Source organism: Anser anser, assembly GCF_964211835.1.
Source record: "Anser anser genome assembly, chromosome: 1".
In the NCBI taxonomy this organism is placed as follows: Eukaryota; Metazoa; Chordata; class Aves; order Anseriformes; family Anatidae; genus Anser; species Anser anser.
Window position 1 is genome coordinate 64,879,859 of NC_139720.1, and position 24,599 is coordinate 64,904,457.

General features: G+C 51.7%; 2 protein-coding genes across 10 annotated transcripts in view; one reads left to right on the top strand and one right to left on the bottom strand.

Annotated features, from left to right (window-relative positions):
- Positions 1-37: 37 nt before the first annotated feature.
- On the top strand, positions 38-19,127 carry DDX11 (DEAD/H-box helicase 11). 4 transcript variants are annotated; one of them, XM_083820166.1, is made up of 26 exons: positions 40-268; positions 663-899; positions 1,272-1,358; positions 2,890-3,047; positions 4,316-4,364; positions 4,871-4,978; positions 5,538-5,625; positions 6,073-6,275; positions 6,894-7,046; positions 7,147-7,193; positions 8,128-8,207; positions 9,493-9,537; positions 9,649-9,716; positions 10,246-10,284; positions 10,738-10,861; positions 11,339-11,476; positions 11,941-12,053; positions 13,111-13,183; positions 13,539-13,642; positions 14,323-14,472; positions 16,483-16,551; positions 16,716-16,816; positions 17,241-17,325; positions 17,926-18,001; positions 18,182-18,336; positions 18,468-19,127. In XM_083820166.1, exons 1-26 carry the CDS (start codon positions 74-76, stop codon positions 18,495-18,497), a joined length of 2,775 nt encoding a protein of 924 aa, XP_083676292.1. In that variant the 5' UTR covers positions 40-73; the 3' UTR covers positions 18,498-19,127. The 4 variants fall into 4 exon arrangements, 3 of the variants coding, with proteins under 3 accessions (XP_083676293.1, XP_083676294.1, XP_083676292.1); XM_083820167.1 differs by lacking the exon at positions 18,468-19,127 and having other exon boundaries at positions 38-268; positions 18,116-18,319; XR_014578106.1 differs by lacking the exons at positions 17,926-18,001; positions 18,182-18,336; positions 18,468-19,127 and having other exon boundaries at positions 38-268; positions 16,678-16,816.
- A 546-nt stretch (positions 19,128-19,673) lies between these two features.
- WASHC1 (WASH complex subunit 1) overlaps positions 19,674-24,599 on the bottom strand; it is a 42,853-nt gene continuing 37,927 nt past the window's right edge. For all 6 annotated transcript variants that reach the window (XM_083820173.1, XM_083820174.1, XM_083820170.1 and 3 more), the window contains 6 exons: positions 23,589-23,724; positions 22,706-22,910; positions 22,122-22,286; positions 21,680-21,838; positions 21,014-21,082; positions 19,674-20,467 (listed from right to left, as the gene is read on the bottom strand). In XM_083820173.1, coding sequence (XP_083676299.1) covers positions 20,316-20,467; positions 21,014-21,082; positions 21,680-21,838; positions 22,122-22,286; positions 22,706-22,910; positions 23,589-23,724 — 886 coding nt within the window. In that variant the 3' untranslated portion in view covers positions 19,674-20,315. The remainder of the gene's footprint in view (positions 20,468-21,013; positions 21,083-21,679; positions 21,839-22,121; positions 22,287-22,705; positions 22,911-23,588; positions 23,725-24,599) is intronic.

The window sequence follows — 24,599 nt, forward strand, 5'->3', positions numbered from 1 at the left end:
CCACGGGCGGGGGGCGGCGCTGCGGCGGCGGGAGCTGCGAGGCGGGAAGGCGGCGGCGGGAGCGGCGCGCGGCATGGAGGGCGGGCGGGCGGCCGCTGGCGCTGAGGGGGGCGGGCGGTGCCCGGAGCCCGGCGGGGCGCTGGGCAGCGTGCCGCCCCGGTTCCCGTTCCCCTACAGGCCGTACCCCATCCAGGAGCGGTTCATGGCAGCGCTGTACGGCGCGCTGCAGGCCGGGCAGGTCGGCATCTTCGAGAGCCCCACGGGCACGGTGAGACGCGGCGTGGGGACGGGGACGGGGACGGGACGGGGACCGGCAGGGGGGCGGTGTCGGGAGCCGCTCCTGGACGGGTGGTGCTTGGGGAGAGGGGCTGGGGCAGGCCGGACTCCATCCCCACACAACTTCAAAGCCTGGTGTCCCGTTTCAGAGAGGCGCCAGCCACGTCTGTGGTGCTGGTGTGGGGACTATGTACAGCGCACTCGGCACAGGTGCAGGGGAGAAACAGGCGCCACATGAAATGGCAGTGCAGGATAATAGAGGAGTGCCACCTCTGTGTCTGCGCACGTGGTCTTGGCCCGATCCCACTCTGAAGTGGGTCTTCTCTGCGGTCTGTCACGGACAGCGATGTATCAGGTGTGTGGCCTGTCCTGTTTGTTTTCGCCAGGGAAAATCACTGAGTCTCATCTGCGGGGCCCTCTCCTGGCTCAGAGACTTTGAGGAGAAGAAGAAGCAGGAGGAGGCACGGCTCCTGGCACTTGAGGACAAGGGACGGGAGGAGAAGCAGCCGCTGACTTCTGATGAGCCAGGACGTTCGACTAGCAAAGACTCATCCGGGGAACCAGACTGGATTACGGCGTTTGTGCAGAAGAAGGAAGAACAGGATATGGTGAACAGGCTAAAGGTTAAGAAATGTTCATGTGTGGAGGAAGGGGAAAACAGCAAGGTGTGAGGATCAGAATAGGAGATATCATGGGTGATGGGTGGAAAAGCAGATGATGCAAACCTGGTGGTCTTTGTCGTTCACAGCACTTCATAACTTTTTCAGTTAAGAGGGATGAGGCATTCCTATACAGGTTGCATAGGATAGGAAACTATGTTGCTGTCAACACAGTAACATTTAATAGGCATGCAAGGAGGCAGGGACCTACTGACAATTCTGACAATTCAGTTTCTTTTTTTTTTTTTGACTACTCCCAGGGAATAGGAAAGTAATTATACCTGGCTTTTAGGACTAAATACAATTCATTCTTCCCTCACTCTCACTTTATTTTAGGAAGAGCAGATCAGGAGGAAAAAGCGAGAAGAACGTCTTGAGAAAATTCGCCATAATGTGCAGTTAAAATACGCAGCAAAGAGGAAGGTGAGTTGTCCTGCAGAGATTAGAAGTTTCTGCATAACCTCAAGTATTGTTCGTACTTGCTTATGCCTGTCATTTGACTCTGAATTTTCTGACCCATCTGTTTTGGGAGCTCTTGGATGAATTGGCCCTCTGAAATTTTTGGTTAGATTAGTTTTTTAAAGTGTAGATGTGAATAACACTTTGTGTGTAGAGAATTTCCTGACAGCATTTGTGTGTAGGTAAAAAGGGTGGTTTTTTTTTGAAAAGTTTTTTTTTTTTTTGGAAGCTCTTTGTTTTATGAGCATCTGTAAGCACTGTACTTCTGGAATAAAACCCGAAGATCTTGAATCCAGTTTAAGAGCATGGGAACAGAAGACCAAGAAAAAAGCCAGATCAGACTTTGGTTGTACTTTGCTCACCACTAGGGAACAATTGTACTTGTTTACCTTCTGGACAATACAGTCATATCTTCTACAAAGTGTCCCTTTTCTACATGTAGGAAGTTGATAGGTCTATTTTCCTGCCGTTTAGATGGGTGAACTGGCCCCAGAACCCTTGACCCTAAGCTTTTTGATGGTGTGAGTTAAACTTCCTGGAAATCCCCACTTCGGGTCCCCAAAGAGACAGACTTATAAGGCAGCCAGGCTATTAGTTTTTAGCATGCTCCATCTCAAGTGCTGTGTTATGTTTTATTCAACTCCTGTCAAAAGGATACAGCAGAAATAGCAAAGGTTCCGAGGTGAACAGCAAATCAAAAACAAGTGGAACAAAAAGCTTGTTTCTTAAAAGAGAATGTAAAGCATGGGAAATAAGAAGCATAATAAAAGGAAGAAAGCAAATTGGAGCAAAGTTACAGAGATTTGGAAGAGCAACTGATTCATCTACTCTATAGTACTTGTAATCTGCCTTTATTCATAATGCCAGAGTAAAATAATGCTCATTAAAGTTGGAAGGTGCTGTTGGAAGTTGGAAGGAACTTTTCATTATCAGAACAGAAAACCAATAAGAAAACTGTTCTTTAACATTTTAATAGAATTTCTATGGAGGGACAGACCTGTTTTAGAATAAGAACCACATAACAGGGGAAGAAAAAAAAGCAGAGAAAAACCTTGTGCTCTTTATTCAAAACAGTTACTGAGTTCATCTTAGTCTTGAGTTAACTGTGGATGTATTATTTGATTATACCCTTATATGTTTGATGGGTCACTGTTGTTTTACACATTATTTTTTCTGAGGCAGTCATTTTTATGGGCCAATTTAAGTGACTGATGTGGTATTACATGGATGTTGTCACTTGAACTTCTGGGTGTTTAGAGGGCCTTTTGCCCAGAAGGTTTTTATGTTTCCCCTTCACGTACGTCTGTGTGGTCAAATCTTTGGCTGTTGCTGTCATCTGCATTGCGCAGAGCTGAATCATTTTAGACACCAGTGGTGCATTTGCTTGTCCTGCTGAGGGTGTACCCAGCAAGCCATTCCCTGCGCTACATGGCATAAAGTGGTGCGAGTGCCACTTCTCTGTGTGAGAAATAATGTGCTCATGTGCTCGCTCCAGAGATCTGAGGAGGATGAGACAAAGCGCCTTCTTCAGCTCAGCAAGGAGGCTCTGTCGGAGGGAGCTGGAGCAGATGTTCTGGAGCAGCTGGATCACAATGAGGAAGAGCTGATCCTTGCTGAATATGAGAGTGACGAGGAAAAGAAAGCGGCATCTGGGTAAGGGCAAGGACTGAGGGGGTTCCAGTCGTGCTCTCAGTCATGTGGTCTGAATTCTGATTTTTTGGTAGACCTGTGCAGAGCCAGGAGTTGGACTTGATCCTTGTGGGTCCCTTCCAACTCGGGATATTCTGTGATTTTATGTCAAGGAAATGTCTTCTTTATCATTTTTGGATTGCCTTAATTAAAGGGATTTTGGCTGTGATTGCTTTCTTGGGATTTCTCTGGGGTTCTTTGAGTGTTTGTCATGCTTGGTATAAAGGTGGCTCTCTGTTGTGAAGATCCGGCGTTTCTCTCCCATTCAAGCTGGGGTAGCACTTGCTCTGGTGGGGTTGGTTGGTAGGTTGTTGGAAATTTTTTGTGTGTTTGTTTGAGGATGATCAGTAACTTAGAGTGTCTTCTGAGAAAGTGCATCTTTCTCAAAATGCATGGCAATTTCCTGTCTTTATCCGTGCCTGGTTCCCAGAGAATGCCTCTGGATGCTGGGTAAATGACTTGAGATCAAGTTCCTTGCATTAGAAAAGCAAAATGCCCCTCGGGCAGCAGAGAAAGCTACCAGTCCTGCTGGTCAGCAGCAGCATCTTTTGATCCCCTACAGGAAGAGATGGTCACATTCCTAAAGGTTGGAGCTACAGCATGAAAGAAAACCAGGGGCACACTTTTCTCTATCATACATTTGTTCCTTTTGCTTTATGCAGAAAGCCAGAAGCCATACTTTGGTAATAAAAGTCAAATACATCTAAAATACAAATTTACTAATTAGTATGTAGACAGATCCTCCTGCCTTAAAATTGCAAAGCATTTAAGCTACACATAAATGTAGTAGTTATTAAGCATTAAACTGCTATTGCCTTTGAGGAATTGTATGGCAGTTTCTTCCTGAAACTTTTCTTTATGCAACAGCTTGAGGGTGGTAAATTGTCTCTAAGGGGAATGATTTACAAAAATAAATAAATAAGCACACCAAAGAATAGTATAGCACTGATTAGCTTATGCCTGGGGCTTAGAAGCACCAGATTTAAAAGAAAAAAAAAAGCTTCTTGAAGTTGCTAAAGTCACAGCCCTACAGACATATTTCTTTTAAAGAGCAAGGCTTGACTCGATTGTGCACACTCACACTTAAACTATTCAATGTGTCGAAGTCAATTTTTCTTTTACTAAGAAAAACTAAGTCAATTTTTCTTTTACTTCCTGATGATACAAGTACCTCTCTTGAGACTGCTGTCTTGTGGTAGAGCATCATTGATTATAACTTTTTCTTTCCTTAGGCTGGAGGAAGATGATGATGATGATTTGGAAGAAGAGCATGTGACAAAGGTGAGATGAGGACACCTCACAGAACAGTGTAGCAGAGTTACGGCTTCCTTGCACCCAGCAATGCAGCACAGAGGGATTTGGGAAGTGGCATCCAGTAACTGCCGAGTTTGTTGGTAATGGCAACCAGTTCTGCTGCTCTCATCTCCTTCTGGACTATGCCAGCTGCCTAAGCAGTTTGCTCTGCTAACGTTGCTGAAATTTTGTTGTGGCTTGCTATAAAGGCACGCTGCAAGAAACGTTTTTTCATTACTCTTCAATGGTGAGTCCCTGTTATTATAATGGCCTTGGAAAATTCAGCGGAAACAAAGGACAAATGCACAAAGGCAGGGCTTTGGCCTTGACAGTTGTAAAGTGACGGACGCTCAAGCATGTGCCTTCCCTTGTGTTTTGGAAGCCTTGAGCAAGATTAACATCATTGACGTGCTTGGCTGCTTCCTTTCAGGACTAGTTGTAGATAGGAGGTTGGTTTCCATGTTTCATCCTCACTTTGTTCTTCCTCACTGTAGATTTACTACTGCAGCCGCACGCACTCCCAGCTGTCGCAGTTTGTGCATGAAGTGCAAAAAAGTCCTTTTGGCAAAGACACGCGTCTGGTCTCTTTGGGATCCAGGCAGGTATGTGGTATGTTCACAAAAGGATCTGGGTGTGTGTTAATTTAAGTATAAAGGGCTTTCCTAAGAGTTGTGTGGATGTGACACCTCCGAAGGCACCTCGGGGACTGACAGGATCTTCCACTGGAAAAACTAAAGTAGTTATGGGTCAGATCTGCATGGTGTAAGTTTTTTGTGAGCTGTTTGGCCATTTATCCTTTGATGTAAATGCAAAAGTCTGTTTTCCCTCTTCCGATGTGGAAGATTGCAGATGCCTGAGTCACTGAGAAGGCACTCTTCTTGGTATTAATTCTGCTAGCATCTTTTTAGAAGCTGTTGTGTGGCAGCGAGCCACCTGGGGGCACCTTTTCTCGTTTTTTCTCCCAAGTTCTTAGGGGTTTTGAGCATCTTTGTAGCAGCTAGTACACATGATATCTGACTGACAGACTTTTCTGTTTTGGAATCTGGCCTATGATTGCTTTGAAGAAGCTTTTACAGAAGCTTCTTTTACAGCTGTTTTACAGCGAAGAGTGCGCACTGTTCTTAATGACCATCTCCCGCTTCTTCTCTTTGCATGTCTAAGAACCTGTGTGTGAACGAGGAGGTGCGCCGCTTGGGGGCTCTCCAGCTCATCAATGACCACTGCATGGAGATGCAAAAGAACAAACATGGTATGGACACTTCCAGCCTGGGGAGGCAACGGCTGATAGAGCTGCTGTGAGAGTCTGCAGACAGTGCTCTCTGCCATTCTGTTCTAGTGAAAGAGTTTCCCTCCTTACTGATTTTACGTCTCTTGTCCTCCGGGGTAGGATGCTGAGGTCTGTATTTTCTGAGTGTCTTACATCGGCCAGGACTCGTGCGTGGAAGCACGCTTGTCGTTCTAACTTACTGCTGGTGATGTGGGGAAATGGCACGTGACTAAGTCTAACCAGCAAGAGCAGCATCCCTAGGGGATGGAAATGTCTCTGCTGAATACTTTTTAAATAGACGAAGGGTCAAAAATACTCAGGACAAAGCCTGCTTTAAAGTCCAGGAGGAAGTGCTATAAGGGTGCAAAGGAGTGGTTTAAGACTATGTGAGTGTGTTGCTCATGTCTTTCTTTTGATTTTTGCTGTCAGAAAAGAAGTCTGGTGAAGAGACGGAAGGGAAGAAGAGACGTGTGAGTCGCGCTACGTGCCCTTTTTATTCCTATGAACAAATGCAGTTTCTCCGCGATGAAGTTCTAGCGGAAGTGAAGGATATCGAGCAGCTGGTGGCTTTGGGAAGGGAGACCAAAGCCTGTCCATACTATGGGAGTCGATACGCCGTTCCTGCTGCTCAGGTAAGGTCTGCGTGCTGCTTAGGGGCCTCTAACAATAAACCCATTACTTGCTCCTGCCGGTACCATGCTGCACAATGTTTCGGCAGTTTGTAAACAGGCTGTGTTTCTGTCAGGTGTGGTTTTGCTGAGAAAGAAAAGGAAAAAGAGAATACTCGTTTCAAGTTATTAGGGAGGCTGTGTGTTTGGGTTTCGGGTCAAGCAGTCTGAAATACTAGAAAGGCTCAATAACTGTGAGGTGATACTGGCACATGGATAAAGTCTTAGCACTTGCCGCTGCTCTTCTTCCTTGCTTGGTTCTCTAGCAGAAGACAAGCTCTCAGTCCTTTGAAGGAGGTTAGGAAGGTAACCTGCTGTTGCACTGCTGGGCTGTTCTCACTGTAATTATTTGAGGGTTGAGCAAGATGAAGAATCAGTGTGCACAATCATCTCAGCTTACCTCCCATTGCCCGTCTCGAGCATGTGCTCCTGTCTCTTGTGCTACTTCTTCCATAATAAGAGTAAGACACTTGGCTGACTTTGCAAGGCCGTCTGATGTAGGCCTTTGCTGAGCAGTTGGTGAGTGCTCTGCGTCTGTACGGGTGAGAGCTGGAACCAGGGCAGTGTGTGCTTCTCCCGTAGCTGGTGGTGCTGCCCTACCAGATGCTCTTGCACGAGGCTACCAGGAGCGCTGCGGGGATCAATCTGAAGGACCAGGTTGTGATCATTGACGAGGCCCACAACCTCATAGACACCATCACCTGTATCCATAGCGCGGAGGTCAGCGGCTCTCAGGTGAGTCACGGCTGGTCCTTTAGCTGCGCGTGAGCTCTCCGTGCAGCAGAGCGCCCTTTCTCCACTCCTCTGACACCAGCTCCACGTCTTGTTCTTGTAGCTGTGCTGTGCCCACTCCCAGCTGCTGCAGTACACGGAGCGATACAGGTGAGGATCTCGGAGGAGAACAGCCTAGCGGTGGCAGGCAGCGTGGATGCCGTGGCTTGTCTCGTGTCTGCAGGGCCTTTCTTGCTTTTTTCCCAGCGGAAGGTTATTTGCATTAATCCTTCTGCAGATGAAAAGCCACTTGCTTCATTATCTCTGTCTGGAACCGGCCTCAGTCAGACTCCTGGGGCTGGTATTAAGCAGTGAGAAGGGGGTACCCTGAGGATTCTGGCTTTTCCTTATACTCTCAGTTTCTTTCCCAATCTCTCTCTCTAATCGTTCCTGCTTTGTGATGCAGAGTTTCAAAAGCTCCAGTCTTTTATCTCTCTCCTGGACCTTAACCTCTCATGTGCTGACTGGCATCACGGCCAAGGCAGTGAGCTCTGAGGAGGAGGAAGCTGGATGTGGTTTTTGGCTCCAGCCAGATCTTGCATCTTGTCATCCCTGCAGTGCTTGATCATTGTGCTCAGTGCTAACAACTGAATTTGCGCAGCATTATCGCAACAGGGACTTGGGGCATCACTGCCATCGTAATAAACAAGCTGTAATTAGTGTGTGAGGAGCAGTGAAGTGCCTGGGCTGCATGGGTGAGTGCTCTGAGGTGATTTGGGGTAGGTTATTCAGGGGTGTATGCCCTGTTACAAACAGGGAACGTGAGCAAAATGTTGTCTTCTGCTAGGGTATAGCTGGTGACTTGTTCAAGGTTATCAGGAAGCCTGCGTGAGAGCTGGAAGTAGATTAAAGCACCTCACAGCCAACTCTGCTTTCCAGCAGCTTCTCCGCACTTCCCCAACGTATAGATCTCTGCTGCTATCTGGTTTTTGTCTCCCCCGAATTAAGGGGAGTTCAGTTGCTTGTCTCTGCAGCTTAGGAAGCTATGTGAGTTAGTCCCTGAAGGAGTTTTGGGGCCTAATACCTGCCTGTTTTTTTTTCATAGGAAACGTTTGAAGGCAAAGAACTTGATGTACATTAAGCAGATCCTGTATTTGCTGGAGCGGTTTGTAGCCATGCTGGGAGGTAAGCAAGCCGTTCCTCCCTCTGTGGATGCTCATAGACTGAGAGCGCCGCCCCCCTTCGCCCTCCTCACAGGCTGCGGGGAGGGTTGCTCAGGTTAGGTTCGGGTACCAGTTATGTCATTTCTGTCTGTTTTGTAAGATGGGGATGGGGACTGGTGTCTGCCCGAACCCCTCTCCTTTTTGGTCAGCTGAGGAGCAGCCGGTGATGCCAGAAGTTGGTAGCGGCAGTTCCCCTCTCTTTCTGTGTGATTTTCAGATCTGATTTGAGTGGGCAGGTGGTAGGGTCCAAAGTGAGGAGTATGGCAGATGTGTGACAGTGATCAGCACAGCACAAACACGGCTCAGAATAATTCTGTGTCATCTGGTGGCAAGACCTCTCTCTGTGGCAGGCATACCTCTGCAGAATGAGTTCTTTTTTTTTTTCTTGAGTGGTACCTTTCCTCTGTGGAAAAAAATACTAATTTGCCGTGATTTTAAATCCACTGGTGTTCACGGGGCTCCTTTCCTGCAATGCCTTTTTTGCTAGATATCGGTGTGCCTTGAGGAGAACCTGTCGTTAAGTTCACAAAGAACTTCCTCCTTGCCCAGGGAAAAAGCAGGTCTGTGGTGCGGGGCCCTGTTGGTGCTCCCTGCCCTTCTCTCAGCTGTGCACCTCTCTTCCCCCCTGTTCCTACGGGTCTCCTTTTCCCCACGTGTGGCCAAGCGCTTTCATTAGAGACTGCAGCCTGTGCACAGCTTCATGACTGAGGCTGCAAAGTGAGATGTGAGGTGGGTGTTAAACGCTAGGACAGACAGCGCAGCGAACAGCAGTAATTAATACGGCTCTGCGTGTCAGGGTCTGGATGTGGATCTCTCCTCGGGCTTTCCCCTCTTCCCAGTCACCTGTCAGCTGCCCCGCTTCCCAGCGCTGCAGTGAGGAGGGCTGAGGGATGCACTGCAGTCCCTGTCCCCTCATCGTTGCGGCACGATGGCTGTGTGGTGTGCGAGCATTTGTATGCACCCACCCTACCTGCTGCCTCTTGCTACAGAAGGAACGTAGGTGGTGTTTCTTAGGATGCAGCAGCACACTTGTCCTACTCTGTAGGGTTATCCTACAGGGGAAAGACAAACCGAGCGAGAGCTGCTGTTTTCTCTGTATACCTTTTCCAGATGTCAAGTTGATTCTTGTTTTTTTTTTTTTTTTTTTTCCTAGTGCTGTGCCCCTTTCGGCTTAGTTGTTAGTCTCTTGCTTAATTTTAAGACAGACCCATTGTAAGCCTTCCTTGAAATGGTTTCATGTTTTACAGGAAATGTGAACCAAAATCCTAGCTGCCAGGCAGTTTCCCAAACAGGTAAGACTGGAGCGAACGCCGTAAGTCGGGGACTTGGATTTGGGCAGTAAGGGGCTGCAGGCCCAGCAGCTAATATATATATATATATTCCCTTTCACCCTTTTCTTTTAGGGACAGTGCTAAAATCCATCAATGACTTCCTGTTTCAGAGCCAGATTGATAATATCAACCTCTTCAAGGTAGTGTAAGTGTTGTTTCCTGTAGGGCATAGCTGGTGACTTGTTCAAGGTTATCGGGAAGCCTGTGTGAGAAGTGGAAGTAGAGTCAAGTGCCACATGGCAGAATCTGCTTTCTAGCAGCTTCTCTGCAGTTCCCCAATGTGCAGATCTCTGCTGCTGTCTGAATAACAGCGCATTAAAGCCGGATGGGTGGTCTAGGGGTAGAGGGAAGCAAGCAATTAAACATGTGCATGTGCAGAGGCTGTCTGTAGGCAGAGCAAAACTGTAAGGGCTGAGGGTGAAGAAACTCCTACTCCAATAACCTAACCCATCCCTCAAACCTCTGAACACGGAACCTTAACACGGAGTTTCCACTCAGAAAGTGGTGCCTTTGTACTAAAATGGTGTCTAGGGGGGTAGCTCTGACAAAGAAATGTGTGCCCCTCCCCAGGAGCACAGCAGGTGATGTCCCTGCTGGACAAGGACGAGGACAGCGGGATGGGAGAGGGGATGCTGAATGCCAGCTCATTTTTCTGTCTTCCTCCAACAGGTTCAGCGTTACTGTGAGAAGAGCCTCATCAGCAGGAAGGTACTGCCCCTCTGGCTTTATGGCCCGCAGCCCTCAGGTGCTGTTCCACACGCTGTGTTTGAAGTAGAAGACGCAGCAGCCGGGGTGGTGGGTCTGTCTTCTCCGCCCAGCCTTGCAAACAAAATGGTTCCTGCAAAAAGCACCGTGGGGGCTGGTTACCCCTTCTTGCACGGCGGAGAAGCGCACAGCATGTTGTAGCGCAGTGTTCCAGCTGCTGATTCTGGGCTGCCTGGCTGCGCTGCGCTGGGGAAACAAGCATCAGAGGCTTGTTTGGTTTTGGTTCGGTGGGTGGGAAAAGTAATGGGAGCCCTGGGCTGCGCTGTTAGATTCGGATTGGGCTGGTTTGCCAACACCTACTGAGGAACTTCATCTGCACCAGGCCAGCAAACCTGGTTTTATTTTGTCTGATTCCTGCTGTTGGTGGTCTTAGTCTTTCTGGCTTTTGCTTTGCAGCTTTTCGGGTTTGTGGAGCGGTATGGCAATCCTGCCACAGCTGTGAAGACAAATAAGGAGAACCAGAGGGTGGCTGGCTTGCAGAGCTTCCTTCTGAGCCTCCAGCAGGGATCCGATAAAGAGGGTGAGTTCAGACATCCTCCGCTTGTGCATTTGTGGACAAAGTGAGGATGTGGGACCTGCATCTGCGTCAGGGAAGGGGAAAGGCAGAGCTGAAGAGTGAGATGCTGCCGAAGCTGTACTGCACAGGTGTTTTTTAATGTATCTGAGTAGATGGCTTAGGCAATTATACATTTGATTACAAGATCTCCTGAGGTCCCTTCCAAGCTGAGTGACGATGCGATTCACTGTTTGCACTGCGTGCACTCAAGCTTTGCACTGCTGTGACCTGCTGGCTCTGGGACCTGAGCTACCACGCGTACCTCTCTTTAGTGGTGCCAGCTACAAAAGCCAGGTGTTTGTTGCAAGTTTTTTCCTTAGCAATGAGATGGAACATGGGTATCGTGTTCCTGGAGAAAGAACCCATCTGTATGTAGTGCTCAGGCCCTGTCTTCAGAAACGTAGCCTAAGCTGCCTGCCTCTCCTTCTACCTCCTGGCCAGCCCGTACTCTCCAGAGCCCTCCTGTGGAGCCGGAGAACGACCAGCTCCGAACTGCCTCCCCGCTGATGCAGATCGAGGGATTTCTCTCAGCCCTCACGAACGCAAACGAAGATGGCCGAGTCATTCTCAACAGGCAAGGTACGGCACGGGAGCGGTGACATGACTCGCGAGCAGGACGCTTCACTGGCAGTGAGGGAGGCTGGGGGGGGCGTAGCCCTACCAGAATGTATCTGTGCAGTCCACGATTCAGGCTGGCAGGCTCAGTCTGCGTGAGGACTCCCGTGAACCCAACAGAATTCCCAGCAAGGGCACTGGGGCTAGGGTTTGCAGAGCTCTGCTCCCACTTTGGATATTGATTTTTGTCTTGCGATTTACTGTGCCTCCTCTACAGCACCAGGAAGATAAGCGGAAGGTAACTTCGGGGTTGTCATTACCTGTTGCTGCCATGACAGCACTGAATAGCAGAACCTTGCTTGGAGAGGTGGGGATCTGCCAGAGCGCCTGGGGCAGGAGGAGGGAGAATCTCTCATATCCATGTTTGTCACAGATAATTCCCAATGCCATCTCTTTTTCTCTCTTTTTTTCGTTTTTCTTTTCCCCAGGCACTGTTGGTCAGAGCAGCCTCAAATTCCTCTTGCTGAATCCAGCTGTCCACTTTGCCAAGGTGGTGAAAGAATGCCGAGCTGTAATCATTGCTGGGGGCACCATGCAGCCGGTGAGGGGATTGGGATGCCGTGCTGGGCTCTCGGGACATCTCTGGCGCTATCTACAAGCAGGCATGGAAAAATAAGAGCTTGGCTCCACTGGGACATGCTCTTCTCACCTCCTGTGGTGTGTGTGGGAAAGGCCTCTCCTACCTACACTCTCATCTCCTTGACGCAGTCTCCCTGTACGAGGTGTCACACTTTGGTTGTGCACAGTGCTGTAGGTGCAGGGGCAGGATTGCCCTTGTTAACCTTCCGTGTCCTCAGGACATCAATAGGCTGAGCTCACGGTAGGCTGGAACTAGCATGGGTAGCGGTCAGAGGACCCTGTAAAGCCAGCTGACCTCCTAAAGGGATAGGGATTCCTCACATGGGGATCCCTGAAAAAAAAACAAAAAACAAAAACATAGGGGATTTTTCAGAAAAATCAAGACCTAAGTATTGTTATGGTGGCAGGATCCATCTCTTCAGCCTAACATCCTTATTCTGTTGCTTTTGAATGCAGTTCCAGAGAGACTGTGCTTGTATTGCACAGGTACAGGGGTGTGTCAGACATCTCAGTTACACCTACGCAGTTCCTCTGTTCCTGTTTCTGGGCAGGAATGTCCTGACATCTCCTCTTCGCTCTTGAGGAGGCCCCGTCTGAGAAAATTATTGAGATTTTTCTCACAAAGGGAGGGAAGAAGGGTGCAAAGCGCAGGACCTTAGTGAAGCAGTGGCCTCCTTTTTCAGAAGGCCCCATTCCAACTTTGAACCCTTCAGACTGCAACTCGGAGAGAGGATGTCGCTGCAGTCCAAGGTGTGGTCTGTGCGGTGCTTGGGAGTTCTGGTAATATTTTTTTTGCACCTGGGGAAGTCGGAAGTTGGAGCTCTGCACACCTCACACCCCTTGTGTGCTCAGCACTCCCATGGCCTGATTTCCTGATGGTGGAGGAAGCCCGCCTCCTCTGCTTGTCTCCGCACCGAGCTCGTCCGCTCTCCCCCCGCACCGGCGCTCAAGGAGCAGCGCTGCTGCAGCTGGTGCGGCGCCCCCTGGGACCTGACCTCTCTCTGGCTTGCCGTCCGCAGGTGGCTGATTTCCGAGAGCAGCTGCTGTCCTGCGCCGGCGTGGACCCTGCGCGAGTCGTGGAGTTCTCCTGCGGTGAGCGTGCTGGGGGAGCAGGGCGGGGTGGCAATCCGTCCGCGTGGGACCCGAGCGCTGCTGGTTGCCTTTGGGGCTGTTGTGCCAGCGCTCTAAGCAACACGGCGTCCTTCTAGGAAGTCGCGGCCGCAACGGGGTGCTCGGCCCTTCCCACGCGGGGCGCCCTCGGCAGCAGGCCGCGTGCCTCGCCATCTTCCCAGGGGTCAGGGAGCGGAGGCCAGAGCAGCCGGGGGACTTGTACACTTCGGCTTGACGAGGCAAACGTGCCTGCATCAGTGCACGCAGGTGCTGCTGTTCAGCCAGCAGTGTCTGTGCACAGCCGACGCGTTGACTCACTGCTTGGTCTGGTCTCCAGGACACGTGATCCCTCCCGAAAACATCTTACCTATAATCCTCTGCAGCGGGCCTTCCAACCAGCAGCTGGAGTTCACCTTCCAGACCAGAGACCTGCCCCAGATGGTCAGTCCTGCCTTTCTTCCCTTCCCTGGCATCTGTTGCTTCGCTTGCCTGTGTTTCAGGGGACACTGTGCTCTCTGACAGGTGGGAGGGGAAATGCATGGGGTTTTGGGCAGGTCTGTTGAGAAGCAGTTGGGAGAGAGGAGCATGGTTTGAGCTGCCTGCTCAGGGGAATCTGTTGGAGACCAGGAAGACCTGCAGCTCCGGCTGTGCTCAGATGTGTGTGTGTGTGCTGGACACCACGAAGAGATGAGACTGTGCCTCACAGTTCGATGGCCTGTGTGGCAGGGGAACAGTGCAGTCCAGCCCTGGCAGCAGCTGGTTCTGTGCTCTTCCCTTCCTCTGGTCAGCCAGCCTGCACCCAGCACCAGGTAGCAGCGCTGCTCAGCCCCTGCCGAATCCCCCTCGTCTGTTCTCGTGTGGCAGTTTCCACCCCCTGGGACAGCAGACAGAGGCTCTCCCTTCCCTTACCCTGCTCCACAGTGGTAATGGAAGCTCTGGGTTAGTGAACAGCTTTTTGGTGACTCCCCACTCCCCCGACAGCTTAGACCTCACGTATTTCCCCCGTTTTTCCTCCCCCGGGGTACGTCGCAGGAGAGGTGTGATCCTGGGGTCGCGCACAGAGCTGGAGCAGCATTCGCCAAGCTCCTGTCGGCTGCAGTCTGCTCTCGTCTCTCTCGCAGATGGATGAGACGGGCCGAATCCTGTGCAACCTGTGCAACGTGGTGCCGGGGGGCGTGGTGTGCTTCTTCCCCTCCTACGACTACGAGAAGCAGGTGCACGCGCACTGGGAGAAGACGGGGCTGCTCAACCGCCTGGCAGCGAAGAAGAAGGTAATTGTGCAGCCAGGGGCACTCGGCACTCTAAATGGTACCTTCAAAAGTCAAACAATTATCTATGCATTACAGGCCTCTCTCGCTGAGTTGTTCTCATACTCTGCACAGCGGAGCAGAGCGGATGTTTATCTAGCCAATCCCTCTAGTAATGAATAAATGATACTTCCTGGGCGGCTGATCGCTGAGCTGGGATCTAAATTAGATTAAATGCAGCTATAGATTCTTTAAGTGCACAGTCTGTGCGGTGGCCATGGAGGGAGACAGTCCTCGCCGTCTGTAGCCAGCAAGCCAGTCCCCTTGTAGCCGAGGGGCTGTTCAGGTTGAGCTCTTCTGGGGAATTTGCCTTTCCCAGGCTGAGCTGAGTGTCCCTTGAACGCGGACCAGCACTGCTGAGGGGTAGACAGCATTGTCCTAGCCTGAAATTTGTAAGACAAATGTCAGTATTTTTCTGGTAGAAGTGCAGAGTTGGAAATTGAAAGGCTAGCCATGGTGACTCCTGCTGAAAGAGCAATGGAACATTAAATAGGGAACAAGAGCATTAAATGGGGAGATCACTGCAAATAGGAATTTTTTGCTGTCACAGCAAAAACTGTGACTGTCACAGGTATTTGACGGCTGGGTAGTGAAGTTCAGGCAGTCTGACCCTCTTGGGGAGTGAGGTGTGTGTCTTGGATTATGTACCAAGGGGAAAAAAGAGAACCACAGATATCTCGGCTGTGATTTCTCTATTATCGGAAGCCAAAGCTAAATAACTTGCGGCACGGACTAGCAGAGCGCCGTCCCAGATACTTCACAGCCGTGGTGCGCTCTGGCATGTGGCTCTCTGCCTGGAGGTTTTTGGGGCGGAAACCCCGTGCTTCAGCGTCCCCGTGTTTGTGGAGCTGTCGTTCAGCGTGCCCTTCAGGGGTGCTCCGTCAGGGCCCTCGCGGTCTGCCCGGCACCTCCAAGGCTTCTGCCACAACCACGCAGCCTGCTCTGCCTTTCAGCTCTGATTTGTTCTTGTTTGGCCTTTGCAGTTTCCAGCAAATTGGATATGCGTTAGCAAAGCAATTTGGTAGCAGTGCACCGAGTGTGACTTTCAGCTGCCTACACATGAGATCATATCATAGAAGAGGAAGGTTAAAGTCTTTCCAGAGGTGGCTGTGGTGAGATCACACTGAGATTATATACAAATTACACAGGAAAATTAGTTTATATCAGAGGATTAACTAGGTACTGTTCAATAAATTAAATAGTTCTGGAATATATTTGCAATTGCCAGTTACTTTTCCACTGAAAGACTGATTCTGGCTGGTAAAATCTGATAGTAGCTCTTGCTAACCAAGAGGAAACACGTCCTTTAAGTTCTTTTACTGTCACAGAAAAGACAGACGTTGCACTTCTGGTTTACTACAAAAACAACTTATGATTTAGGCCAAGGTGCAGCACCTATCAAGATACAGCTCAATTCACTGCAGGGGCTTTCAGTAACCGGGTACTTTAGAACTCCACTAGGCATGCTGGAATAACATAAATACGACTCTGTATGCTGTGCATAGAAAACTAATTTATTCACTGGGCAAGGGAACAATTACTTGGAATTAATTGACGATTCAAATTGATCGGTCCAATCGCTGTCCTCCAAGATTTTGCATCTGGAGGGTCTGCTCATCCTGCTGTGCCTTTATGTGCAGGTGGGAGAGGGGCACACATTTTCCTGCCTTACAGCTCGCAGATGACTTCCAGCTTCCTGCAGCATTAGACAAATCTGCCTAAGCTGGAGGGGAATGTTGGAAAGGAGCAGCTGCTGCTCCCTTCAGCACCCAGCTGAAAAGCGCTGTAGTAAGCACGCAGTGCTTTTCCAGGGTGGAGGGGAAAGGTGCCGGTGTGGTTTTTCTCCTCCTAGGAAATTTGCCCTTCCTCGATCTTAGTTCCATGTGCTCTTTAATAGCATGAGAATAAAATGATTTGTTTTATTTAAACTGTCTGCTTCCTGCTGCTGCAACTGATGCACTGTGCCTGTGACAGATCTTCCAGGAGCCCAAGAAGGCCAACCAGGTGGAGCAGGTGCTGGCGGAATACGCCAAGTGCATAAAGGTGAGCAGAGCTGACGGTGTTGGGAGTGAGACATCCCATCTGCGTATGGGAGTGTTGCTAAAGGGGACAACCGCAGCTTCTAACAAGGCCAGAGGACTCCAGCCCAGGTGTGTTTCTGAAGCGCAGAAACCTCCTGGTCTGAGTTGCCGGTCGCTCTCCTGCAGCGCTGCAGCCAGTCCGCAGGCCAGATGACGGGGGCCCTGCTGCTTTCTGTAGTTGGAGGCAAAATGAGCGAAGGGATCAACTTCTCTGACGACCTGGGAAGGTAAGGTGGCTGCTGCTTTGAAGGTGAGCGCCTGGTTTGTAGCGCGGTGACTCCAAGCAGCACGGACACATCGGTACTCGTGTAGATAGAAAATCTGGGCGATCACATGGCTTGGGCTGATGCTTAAGCCAATGAGAGGGGAAGTCTGCTGGGTGGTATAAAACTCGCCTATCGGGCACGCTTCTCAGGCGAGTAATGCAGCGAGGCTTGCCGTGCTAGGTAATTCCTTGTTCTGGCACCCTGACTCCCTCTGCAGCTTTCGGTTTAGAATGTGCTTGTCGGGCTGCTGTGCTTTATTGCCGCCCTCGGTTTCCAGGGCTGGCTGTCTTTCAGGGGTGCAGTGACCTCTAATTTATCAGTCTATTGGCAAAGTGCTCCAGGATGAGACGCTAAGAGTAATGCAGTCCTCCCTTGCCCCTTGCAGGTGTGTGATTATGGTGGGAATGCCTTACCCCAACATTAAATCTCCAGAGCTTCAAGAAAAAATGACTTGGCTTGACAAAACAATGGTAACAGAGACACTTAGCCTCTGCTTCTTTCACTTCTGATTTTTTGTACTAACTTCCCTCCTGGCACGTGAGTCCCAGGGCTGCCTTCAAAGACTTTTGCTTTTCTTTGAGCTTGCCCTCATTGCCCAGACCATGTCACTGAGAGCACAGCCTTCTCCGTGCTGCTCATGTACAGAAAGCCTTGAGCACGGGTGAACAGGTCAGTGGTGGGAAGCACCATAGGGGCTCCCTGGGAAGTGAGTTCCAAGGGGAGTGAGGTTCCTTCACCGCAGAGGAGGTAGCAGAGGGTGCATGGCAGGATCACTTCTCCTCTTGGCTTACTTGTTCTTATTGTACTTGCTGCCCACTGGAGATGCTGTTCCTGGGCAGCTGGGGACAAGTGTTCTGCTTTCAAGGCAGCCTTAGGCCGGCTCTCAGAGACTGCTCAGAATACTTTTCTAACTGCAGCCCTTCTTCTGTCCCTCCTTACTCTCAGCTTGGGGTCTGCGTGGATACCCACTCACTCTGCAGGGATAAAAGTATTTACTTACCTTGCTTTTTCATGAAGACTTGCTAGTTTGATTAACACCTGCCTTGCGTTAACCTATTTCTCCTTTCCAGCCAAGAGCTGCTGGCCCCGCACCTAGCAGAGTGCTGATTGAAAACCTGTGCATGAAGGCAGTAAACCAGTCAATAGGTAATTTGTTCTGCCTCGGACAGGCTGGGGGATACAAACTGTGACTGCACTGAAATAGCAGGGTAGGGAAAGGGGAGCAGTACCAATCACGCTGATTACAGCTGATGCAAACAGGAGCTTACTTGCCTGAGAACACAGAGCTAAGCGCACCAGTTTAATGCCGCTGCACGTTCCGTGCAGGAAGAGCTATTCGCCATCAGCAGGACTTCGCGAGCATCCTGCTCCTGGACCACAGGTACGCCCGCCCTGCCATCTTTAACAAGCTGCCACAGTGGATCAGGGAGAGAACCCAGGTCAAACCTGCCTTTGGATCAGCTTTTGCAGAGTTAAGAAAGGTCAGCACATGTATCTTACGCATGGTTGTGGAAACTGCCCCACTGTATTCATTTGTACCTTTTGCAAACCCTCACTTCGGCCGTTTAGAGCGAAGGTCAGGGATAAACTGTCTGGCTTCATGTGTTCCTAGTTCCATCGAGGGAAATCAGATGCTTTGTGATGCAGACAGCGAACGGGCTGCAGGTCAACTCTGCGATGTGCGCGCCTTCCTTCTGAAGAAGACCTGAAGCAACGCAGGTTCCTGCTTTTCTGTTTTAAGTAGTTTGTGAGTCTCCTTTGTGGATGTTCGTTCTTCTGTATGAGCGCTTGGTCTTCACCGCCACAACCAGGAGGGAAACTGGTTGTAGGACTGAGGCTGGTGAAGGTAGCAGGAGGCTCCAGGTTGTTTACAGATGTTAAGGATTTATTTAAATTGATTAAATATTTTTAACCCACTTATAGTTATTTTGATCGAACACATGGGCCTTGTCACATCAACCACCAAGCTTAGGAGACCTAAAGACCAAAGAAAGTTTACAATTCTTGTGGCATTTTGTAGCTGTTAGCTCTATGCTAACAGGCCATTAGTTTGTGTCATGTTGGAACTACACAGAGAGGCAGGTAAGACACAGGGTGGGTAAGGGTGCCAGTTATTTTTTTAAATCCTTTCTACCTTGCTTCAAGTTGGCAATAGATTCAAGGACTGATTCATTCGAGTGGAATAAAGGTATGGCCATAATGCAGCGCAGCACTTCTCTCATCATGCTTGGTCATAGGATTACTCTGCTCTTTTTACTGCTTTTTTTTTTTTTTTTAAACTCAAAATAACTTTCTGTGGAAAATGGTGAACTTTCTTTTTGGTGCAACTTGCCCGGGGCTCTTTTATATGTCATGGGTCTGTGCTGGAGGGCACCGATAAAATAAGGATGGCTGTGTAATCCTGCGGCTATGTAATCCCACAGCCACTCTCAGCTCTTTCTGTCATCAGCTCTGTTCAAAGGAGCTGTTTTGCCTCCTTGCCAGTTTCAGCAATTGGATGCTGCCTCTCAAGGCTCTTCACAGGGAAGAAAGCACTTAAAAATTAGACATAGAGCTGGTACCTGCTCCCTCTATGGTAATTGGCCCCACAGCGCACAACACAGCTGCTTCTGAGAAACTCCTGCTCTGAGGCTTCTGCCCCATGTGTGGGCACAGAGCTCCCGGCCTGGCTGAGCTCAGCCGCGACCCCAGCGCAGGCAGCAGCTGGAGCAGGGGGCGCCGGGCTGTAAGGCCAGCCCCGGCCGGAGCTGAGAGGGCTGGGGGGGCTTGCCTTTAAGCTACTCCTAATCTTTTTGCCAGAGCAAAGGCTGCAAAGACCTGCTTTCTTGAACTTTATTGCCATTTTTCAGAAAGCAACAGCCAAACAATTGCCATAGGCCAGGTAGAGAAAGAACCCATCAAGTACAGAGGCACCAGTAATTAGAGCCCCCCACAGCAGGCAGGGACTGACAGACTCTCATCCACTCTTCGCCACCCAGCTTCAGGAACTCAGAACTAGCAACACCCAAACAAACAGGAGCTTCAGCAAGCAAGCAGCACGGAGACAAATGCGGGAAGAAGGGCTGTTTGCCTGCCAGAGCGGCTCTCGCAGTCATCACCAGTCACATTAGGCAAGACCAGGGGCCCTTTAAATCAGGAGCAATGCTTGTCCTGATCCTCTGAGCACAAGCTGCCCTACTGCCCTCCGGCTACGGCAGGATTTATTGAGCTGCTGCAAGCAGCGGCGGTTGAGATGGAATGTAGTATTGGGGGTGGAGAAGGGCAGACAACAGAAGAAAACCCTCACTGGTAACTATTCAGCAGCCTTAGCTCCTGCTGCTCCTGCTCCTCTTCAAGAAGGAACGGCAGGGTCCCCCCGCCACGCCAGAGCCCACCCTCTGGAGATACTTCCACAGACTGGTGTCTCTCAAAGGTGCTTAGCTCTAGAGTCCTGGGATTCACACTGAAGCACAGCTGCCATCTAGGACTCCCAGTCATCCTCATCCTCCTCGCCTGGGGGCTGCTGTGGGGGTGGGAGGGGCGGTATGGAGTCTGACATCCGAGCAAAGGCACCAGCGGGACTTCCAGGAGCGTCGGGATTTCCTGCGGCTCCTGGGCCTTTCCCTGAAATACCTGGGAGGGAAGCAGAAGCACCGGTGAGCGGGGTGCACACGGGGGCAGGAGAACACGCAGGCTTAGCAACGGTGAGGGGAAAAACGTGCCTCGTAGCACTGCGGCCTCAGCACCCAGGTGCCACAGGCAAGCAGAACTGTGAACCTTTAAGTGCCACGAGAGCTCCCGCAAGGGCTCATTTACCTGAAGCTCCACCTGAGCAAGTCCATGCCCTCCTCTGCCCTGTGAGGACAGCTCCGGTGCCCCAATGGGCGAGGGGACCAGCTACCCCGGCACTGATGAGTCCAAAAGGGTACCTCTGTGCCTCCCTCACCCTGCAGTGCTCCCTCCCGGCAGCTTTCAGGGCCCATCATCAGCCCGTCACACACAACCTGCAGCTCACTGCTCCAGCTGGACGCGAGGGTAGCCCCTGGCAGCCCTCTAAACGCGCCCCCAGCCATGCCGCAGCACACCGGCCTGTTCCTGGGGCTGTGGCACAACTGAGGAGCCAGAAACGGCTCGACCTCTTCCCTAGAGGGAAGGAGCAGCCCACCCTGCAAGACATACCTTTGCGCCTCAGCACCAGTTTGTTGAAGAGGTCTGACATCAGATCTCCACCTTGTCCTGTAGCTCTCACTGAAACAGCAAAACCCCGTGAGTCAGATGAGAGTCGTCAGTGTGAACCTAGCACAGGGGTGAAGCGTTCTGCAATACCGTCTTCAGAGTAAGGGGAAAAAAGTACACCCTGCAGTCTTGTGTCATGCCCCTATCTCCTCTCCCACTACAGCCCAGTTTCAGGTCAGGAAAACACCAGGCACCGCAGGGTAACAGCATCCTCTGGGGAGATTCAGGAGCAAGAGGGGCTCAGCCTCTGCAGTTTCACTCTGCCAAACCAGCCGTGTCGATATCCTCACCACTACCCAAACCAACGCACTCAAACTCTCTCAGCCTGGTCCCTTTCTTGGCCCTGGGGTTTCCTGTAACTGCCTCCCACGCAGCACGTGAACTTCAAGCGTGCCTTAAGACAGGCAGGGTGTCCACCAGGAAGATGAATGCCCTCCTGGCCGATGGGGTGCAGCGAGTCCAAAGAGCTTTGAATGGGAAGCACCCGGGACCTTCTGCCAGCCCCTGTGCATTCCTTGTGCTCTTGGCCTGCCAGTCTCCCCCCGGACCTACACCTCCCCGGCCCCGCGCAGGAGTGAGAAAGGTCAGTTCTGCAGAAGAGCCCAGCACCTTGTTCTTGTTCCTTCTGCTTCTTCTTCTCCAGCTTCCTCTCCTTGACGCTGCGGAGGTTGGCCTTCCCGATGCCACCAGCCTGGCGGATGGACTCCAGGAGACTGGCGCGCCCAGTAGAGGGGTTCACCACCTCCTTCGGGGCTCCCTGGACTGCAGCTGCAGGGACGGAAGGACGCAGCGTCAGTGCCCCAGCTGCAGGCCCTGCTCCCGCACCCTGCTGTCTGCTGCCCGGGGCTGCAAGCCGGGCACAGGCTCTCACAGCCCAGCCACGGGGGACTGAAGGCCTGCAGCCCCCCTGCGGGCGGGAGCAGCTCCCCCGTCCAGCGCAGCGTCCCTCATCCCTCAGCTGGGAGGCTGAGAAGCCAGGCGGGAGGGAACTGCGGGCACAGGCTGGAGCCAAGGAGTCGGGTCAGGTTCTGCCGGTGACGCCCAGCCTTACCTGCCGGCACGGCCTTGCTGCTCTCCTCGCTCGCTGTCCCGGCCGGTTCAGGGGGCGCTGCGGGCTGGGGCAGGGGCGGTGGGGGAGGCACGGTTGTTGGCGTAACAGGAGGTGGGGGGGGAGGCGGCGGCGGGGGAGGCGGCAGCAGCCCAGGATCTTGAAGGTCTGAAAGATGAAAGAAGCTGTGTCTGAAGAGTCCCAGAGGAGCCACGCTCAGAGCTCCAGCTGAGAGCTTTGCATGTCTCAGTGGCAACAGATTCAAGTCCTGCCGCATGCAGCATGCAGCAGAGAGCTGGCAGCCCGTGCAGCATCTCATACAGCACACGGGGCGAGGCGAGGGCTGAGATTCCGCTGCTCGGCCTCGCCCATCTCCAAGCCCCTGAGCCTGCCCCGCTTGCCCAAGGGCATCCTACCAGGCTGCCGCGAGGCGGGCCCCTCCCTGCGTACCACGCTCCTTCCTCCCCGCGGTCACTGAGGCCACCCTGACATCCCCACCAAGGGACTTTCTCCTCGTCTCCACTTTCTCCTAGTGAACCCCACTCTGCTTCATCCTTCACCGGCCTGGGAACAGGGACTGGAAATACCTGGTTGCAAAGGCTCCACCGACTCGGTGTTGAAAGTGGGCAGCTCTGGAATGGCGCTGCTGGGCGCAGAGGGTGCGATGCCAGGGCCCAGGTCCGCGCTGTACATGAGGTCCGCAGCAATGCCAGGCAGGTCCGGCAGGTAGGACGGCACGTCGATCTCAGGGACCTGGCCCAGGTCTGGCACGTAGAAATAGTTTTCAGCTACCTAAAAGAAACCCAAAATAGAAAGGTAAGGCAGCGAGCAGGCACTCGTTTTCCCTTGCAGCAAGCAGGGGCACTGCAGGGAACAGCCCGGGCAGCAGTCAGAGCTGCCCCGCAGCTGGCCCTGCTACCCTCTGCTCTTGTCCCATGGCAGCTGCCCGTGCCCTGAGGCTACTCCCTGCAGAACAGGAAGGGCAAGGCAGGCTGCCCATGGACAAAGAGGTGCAGGACTCTTCCTAGTTTCTTGCCAGTGTACTCTCTCCTCCCACAAACAAGTTTTATGCATCAACCTTTGCAGCCTACATAGGCCAGTCCCTTCTGTTCTAGAAGGAGTTAGCACAAGGGGGATGATCAAGTGGTGGAGCCTCCAAACTCCTCTAGAGCTCTGAGGTCTAGCAACAAGGCCAGTCGGTATCAGATGACACTTGTCACACCATCCAGCAAATGCTTGAGCAGAGGAACGACCTACCAAGTTTGAGGGTTTTGTGTCACCCATCAAGCCTACACCAGGACTTCAGGCACAAAACCAGGCAAGGTCCTTCTGACAAGCAGGACATCCTGCAGCCCTATGTGGGGGGCATTCCCCTACCTGCTCTCCACCCTACAGAAGCCCTTTCCTCTCAGAGAACTGAGCACAATCCCTTGAAGGGGAAGCAGCTGCAGCCCCACAGCTACATCTCACCTGCCGGTCCAGCTGTCCCCTTTCGGTGATGGAGAGAGGAGCATCAAACAGCTTCTCCTCCGTCTCTGTTTCCAGAGCCACATGGGTCTTGGTCACTGCTCCAGCCAGAGGATCCAGGAAAACGTACTTCTTGTACCTGTGGGCAGAGGATGAATATTTCAGTGAGGCCACCTCAAGAGTCGAAGCCAGAACAAGCAGCATAGCCAAGAGGTGGAGCACTCCCAGCTGTAGCCTTGGGAAAGTTCCCAGCAGCCTTCGAGCTCCCAACTCACTCAAGCAGGTGGAACACGTGGGACTCCCCCTCAGTTTCCTTCCAGCCCCTTTTTCCTGCCTCGCTCCTCCACAGCCAGGAGCTGATCAGCTCCCCATCCTTCCAGCACAGCCTCACATTCACCCTGCAGCACAGCCCCACCATGCTGCCGCCACTCCCAAACTCTCCCCCTCACACCTCCTGGCCTGAGAACGCCCTACAGGGTGCAGCAGGACACCAGTCTCTCCTGGTGGCTTGTCACTCGAGGGGCAGGAAGGAAAGGCAAAGAAGGAAAGTAATCAGAGGCTTGGGAAAAAAAAATAAAAAATGAGGAGGTCCAGCAGTGGAAAGCTCAAGAAGGGCTTAAAGAAGCTCTCCAATGTGGAGGAACCATGAAGCAAAGCCCAATGGGAAAGAGAACTGCAGTGTGTGAGGCAGTAGAGACATCAGGGCAGTGACAGTGGTCAAATGTTGCTGTGAGAAGCCATCAGGAGGAGGAGTACCTAGGCAGGCACGTGGGGCAGAGAAGGGCAGGAGTGACAGCAGCTCTCAAGGCCAGCAAGAACTTACAGCAGGATGACAGAAATAACTGCGTTAGGGAAGGGAAGCGTAAAGTTGGGTTGAAAGCAGGTGAGTGGAGGATTCCTCCCAAGGGGGAGGGTGGGGAAGAAAGGGTTGCTAGCTAGGAGCTAGCTGGGAGGCACCAAACCCTGTCCCATCCGGAGCCCGGTATGCAAGCTCCCCAGGAAAGCAAGCCAGCT

What these genes read in the sequence shown, in the direction of transcription:
- DDX11 (XM_083820166.1), top strand. Translation starts at nt 74, where the DNA reads ATGGAGGGCGGGCGGGCGGCCGCTGGCGCTGAGGGGGGCGGGCGGTGC. An exon ending in CCAGGCAGTTTCCCAAACAG is followed by an intron (nt 9,538 to 9,648) that starts GTAAGACTGGAG and finishes CTTTTCTTTTAG; the next exon opens with GGACAGTGCTAAAATCCATC. An exon ending in GCAGGGATCCGATAAAGAGG is followed by an intron (nt 10,862 to 11,338) that starts GTGAGTTCAGAC and finishes CCTCCTGGCCAG; the next exon opens with CCCGTACTCTCCAGAGCCCT.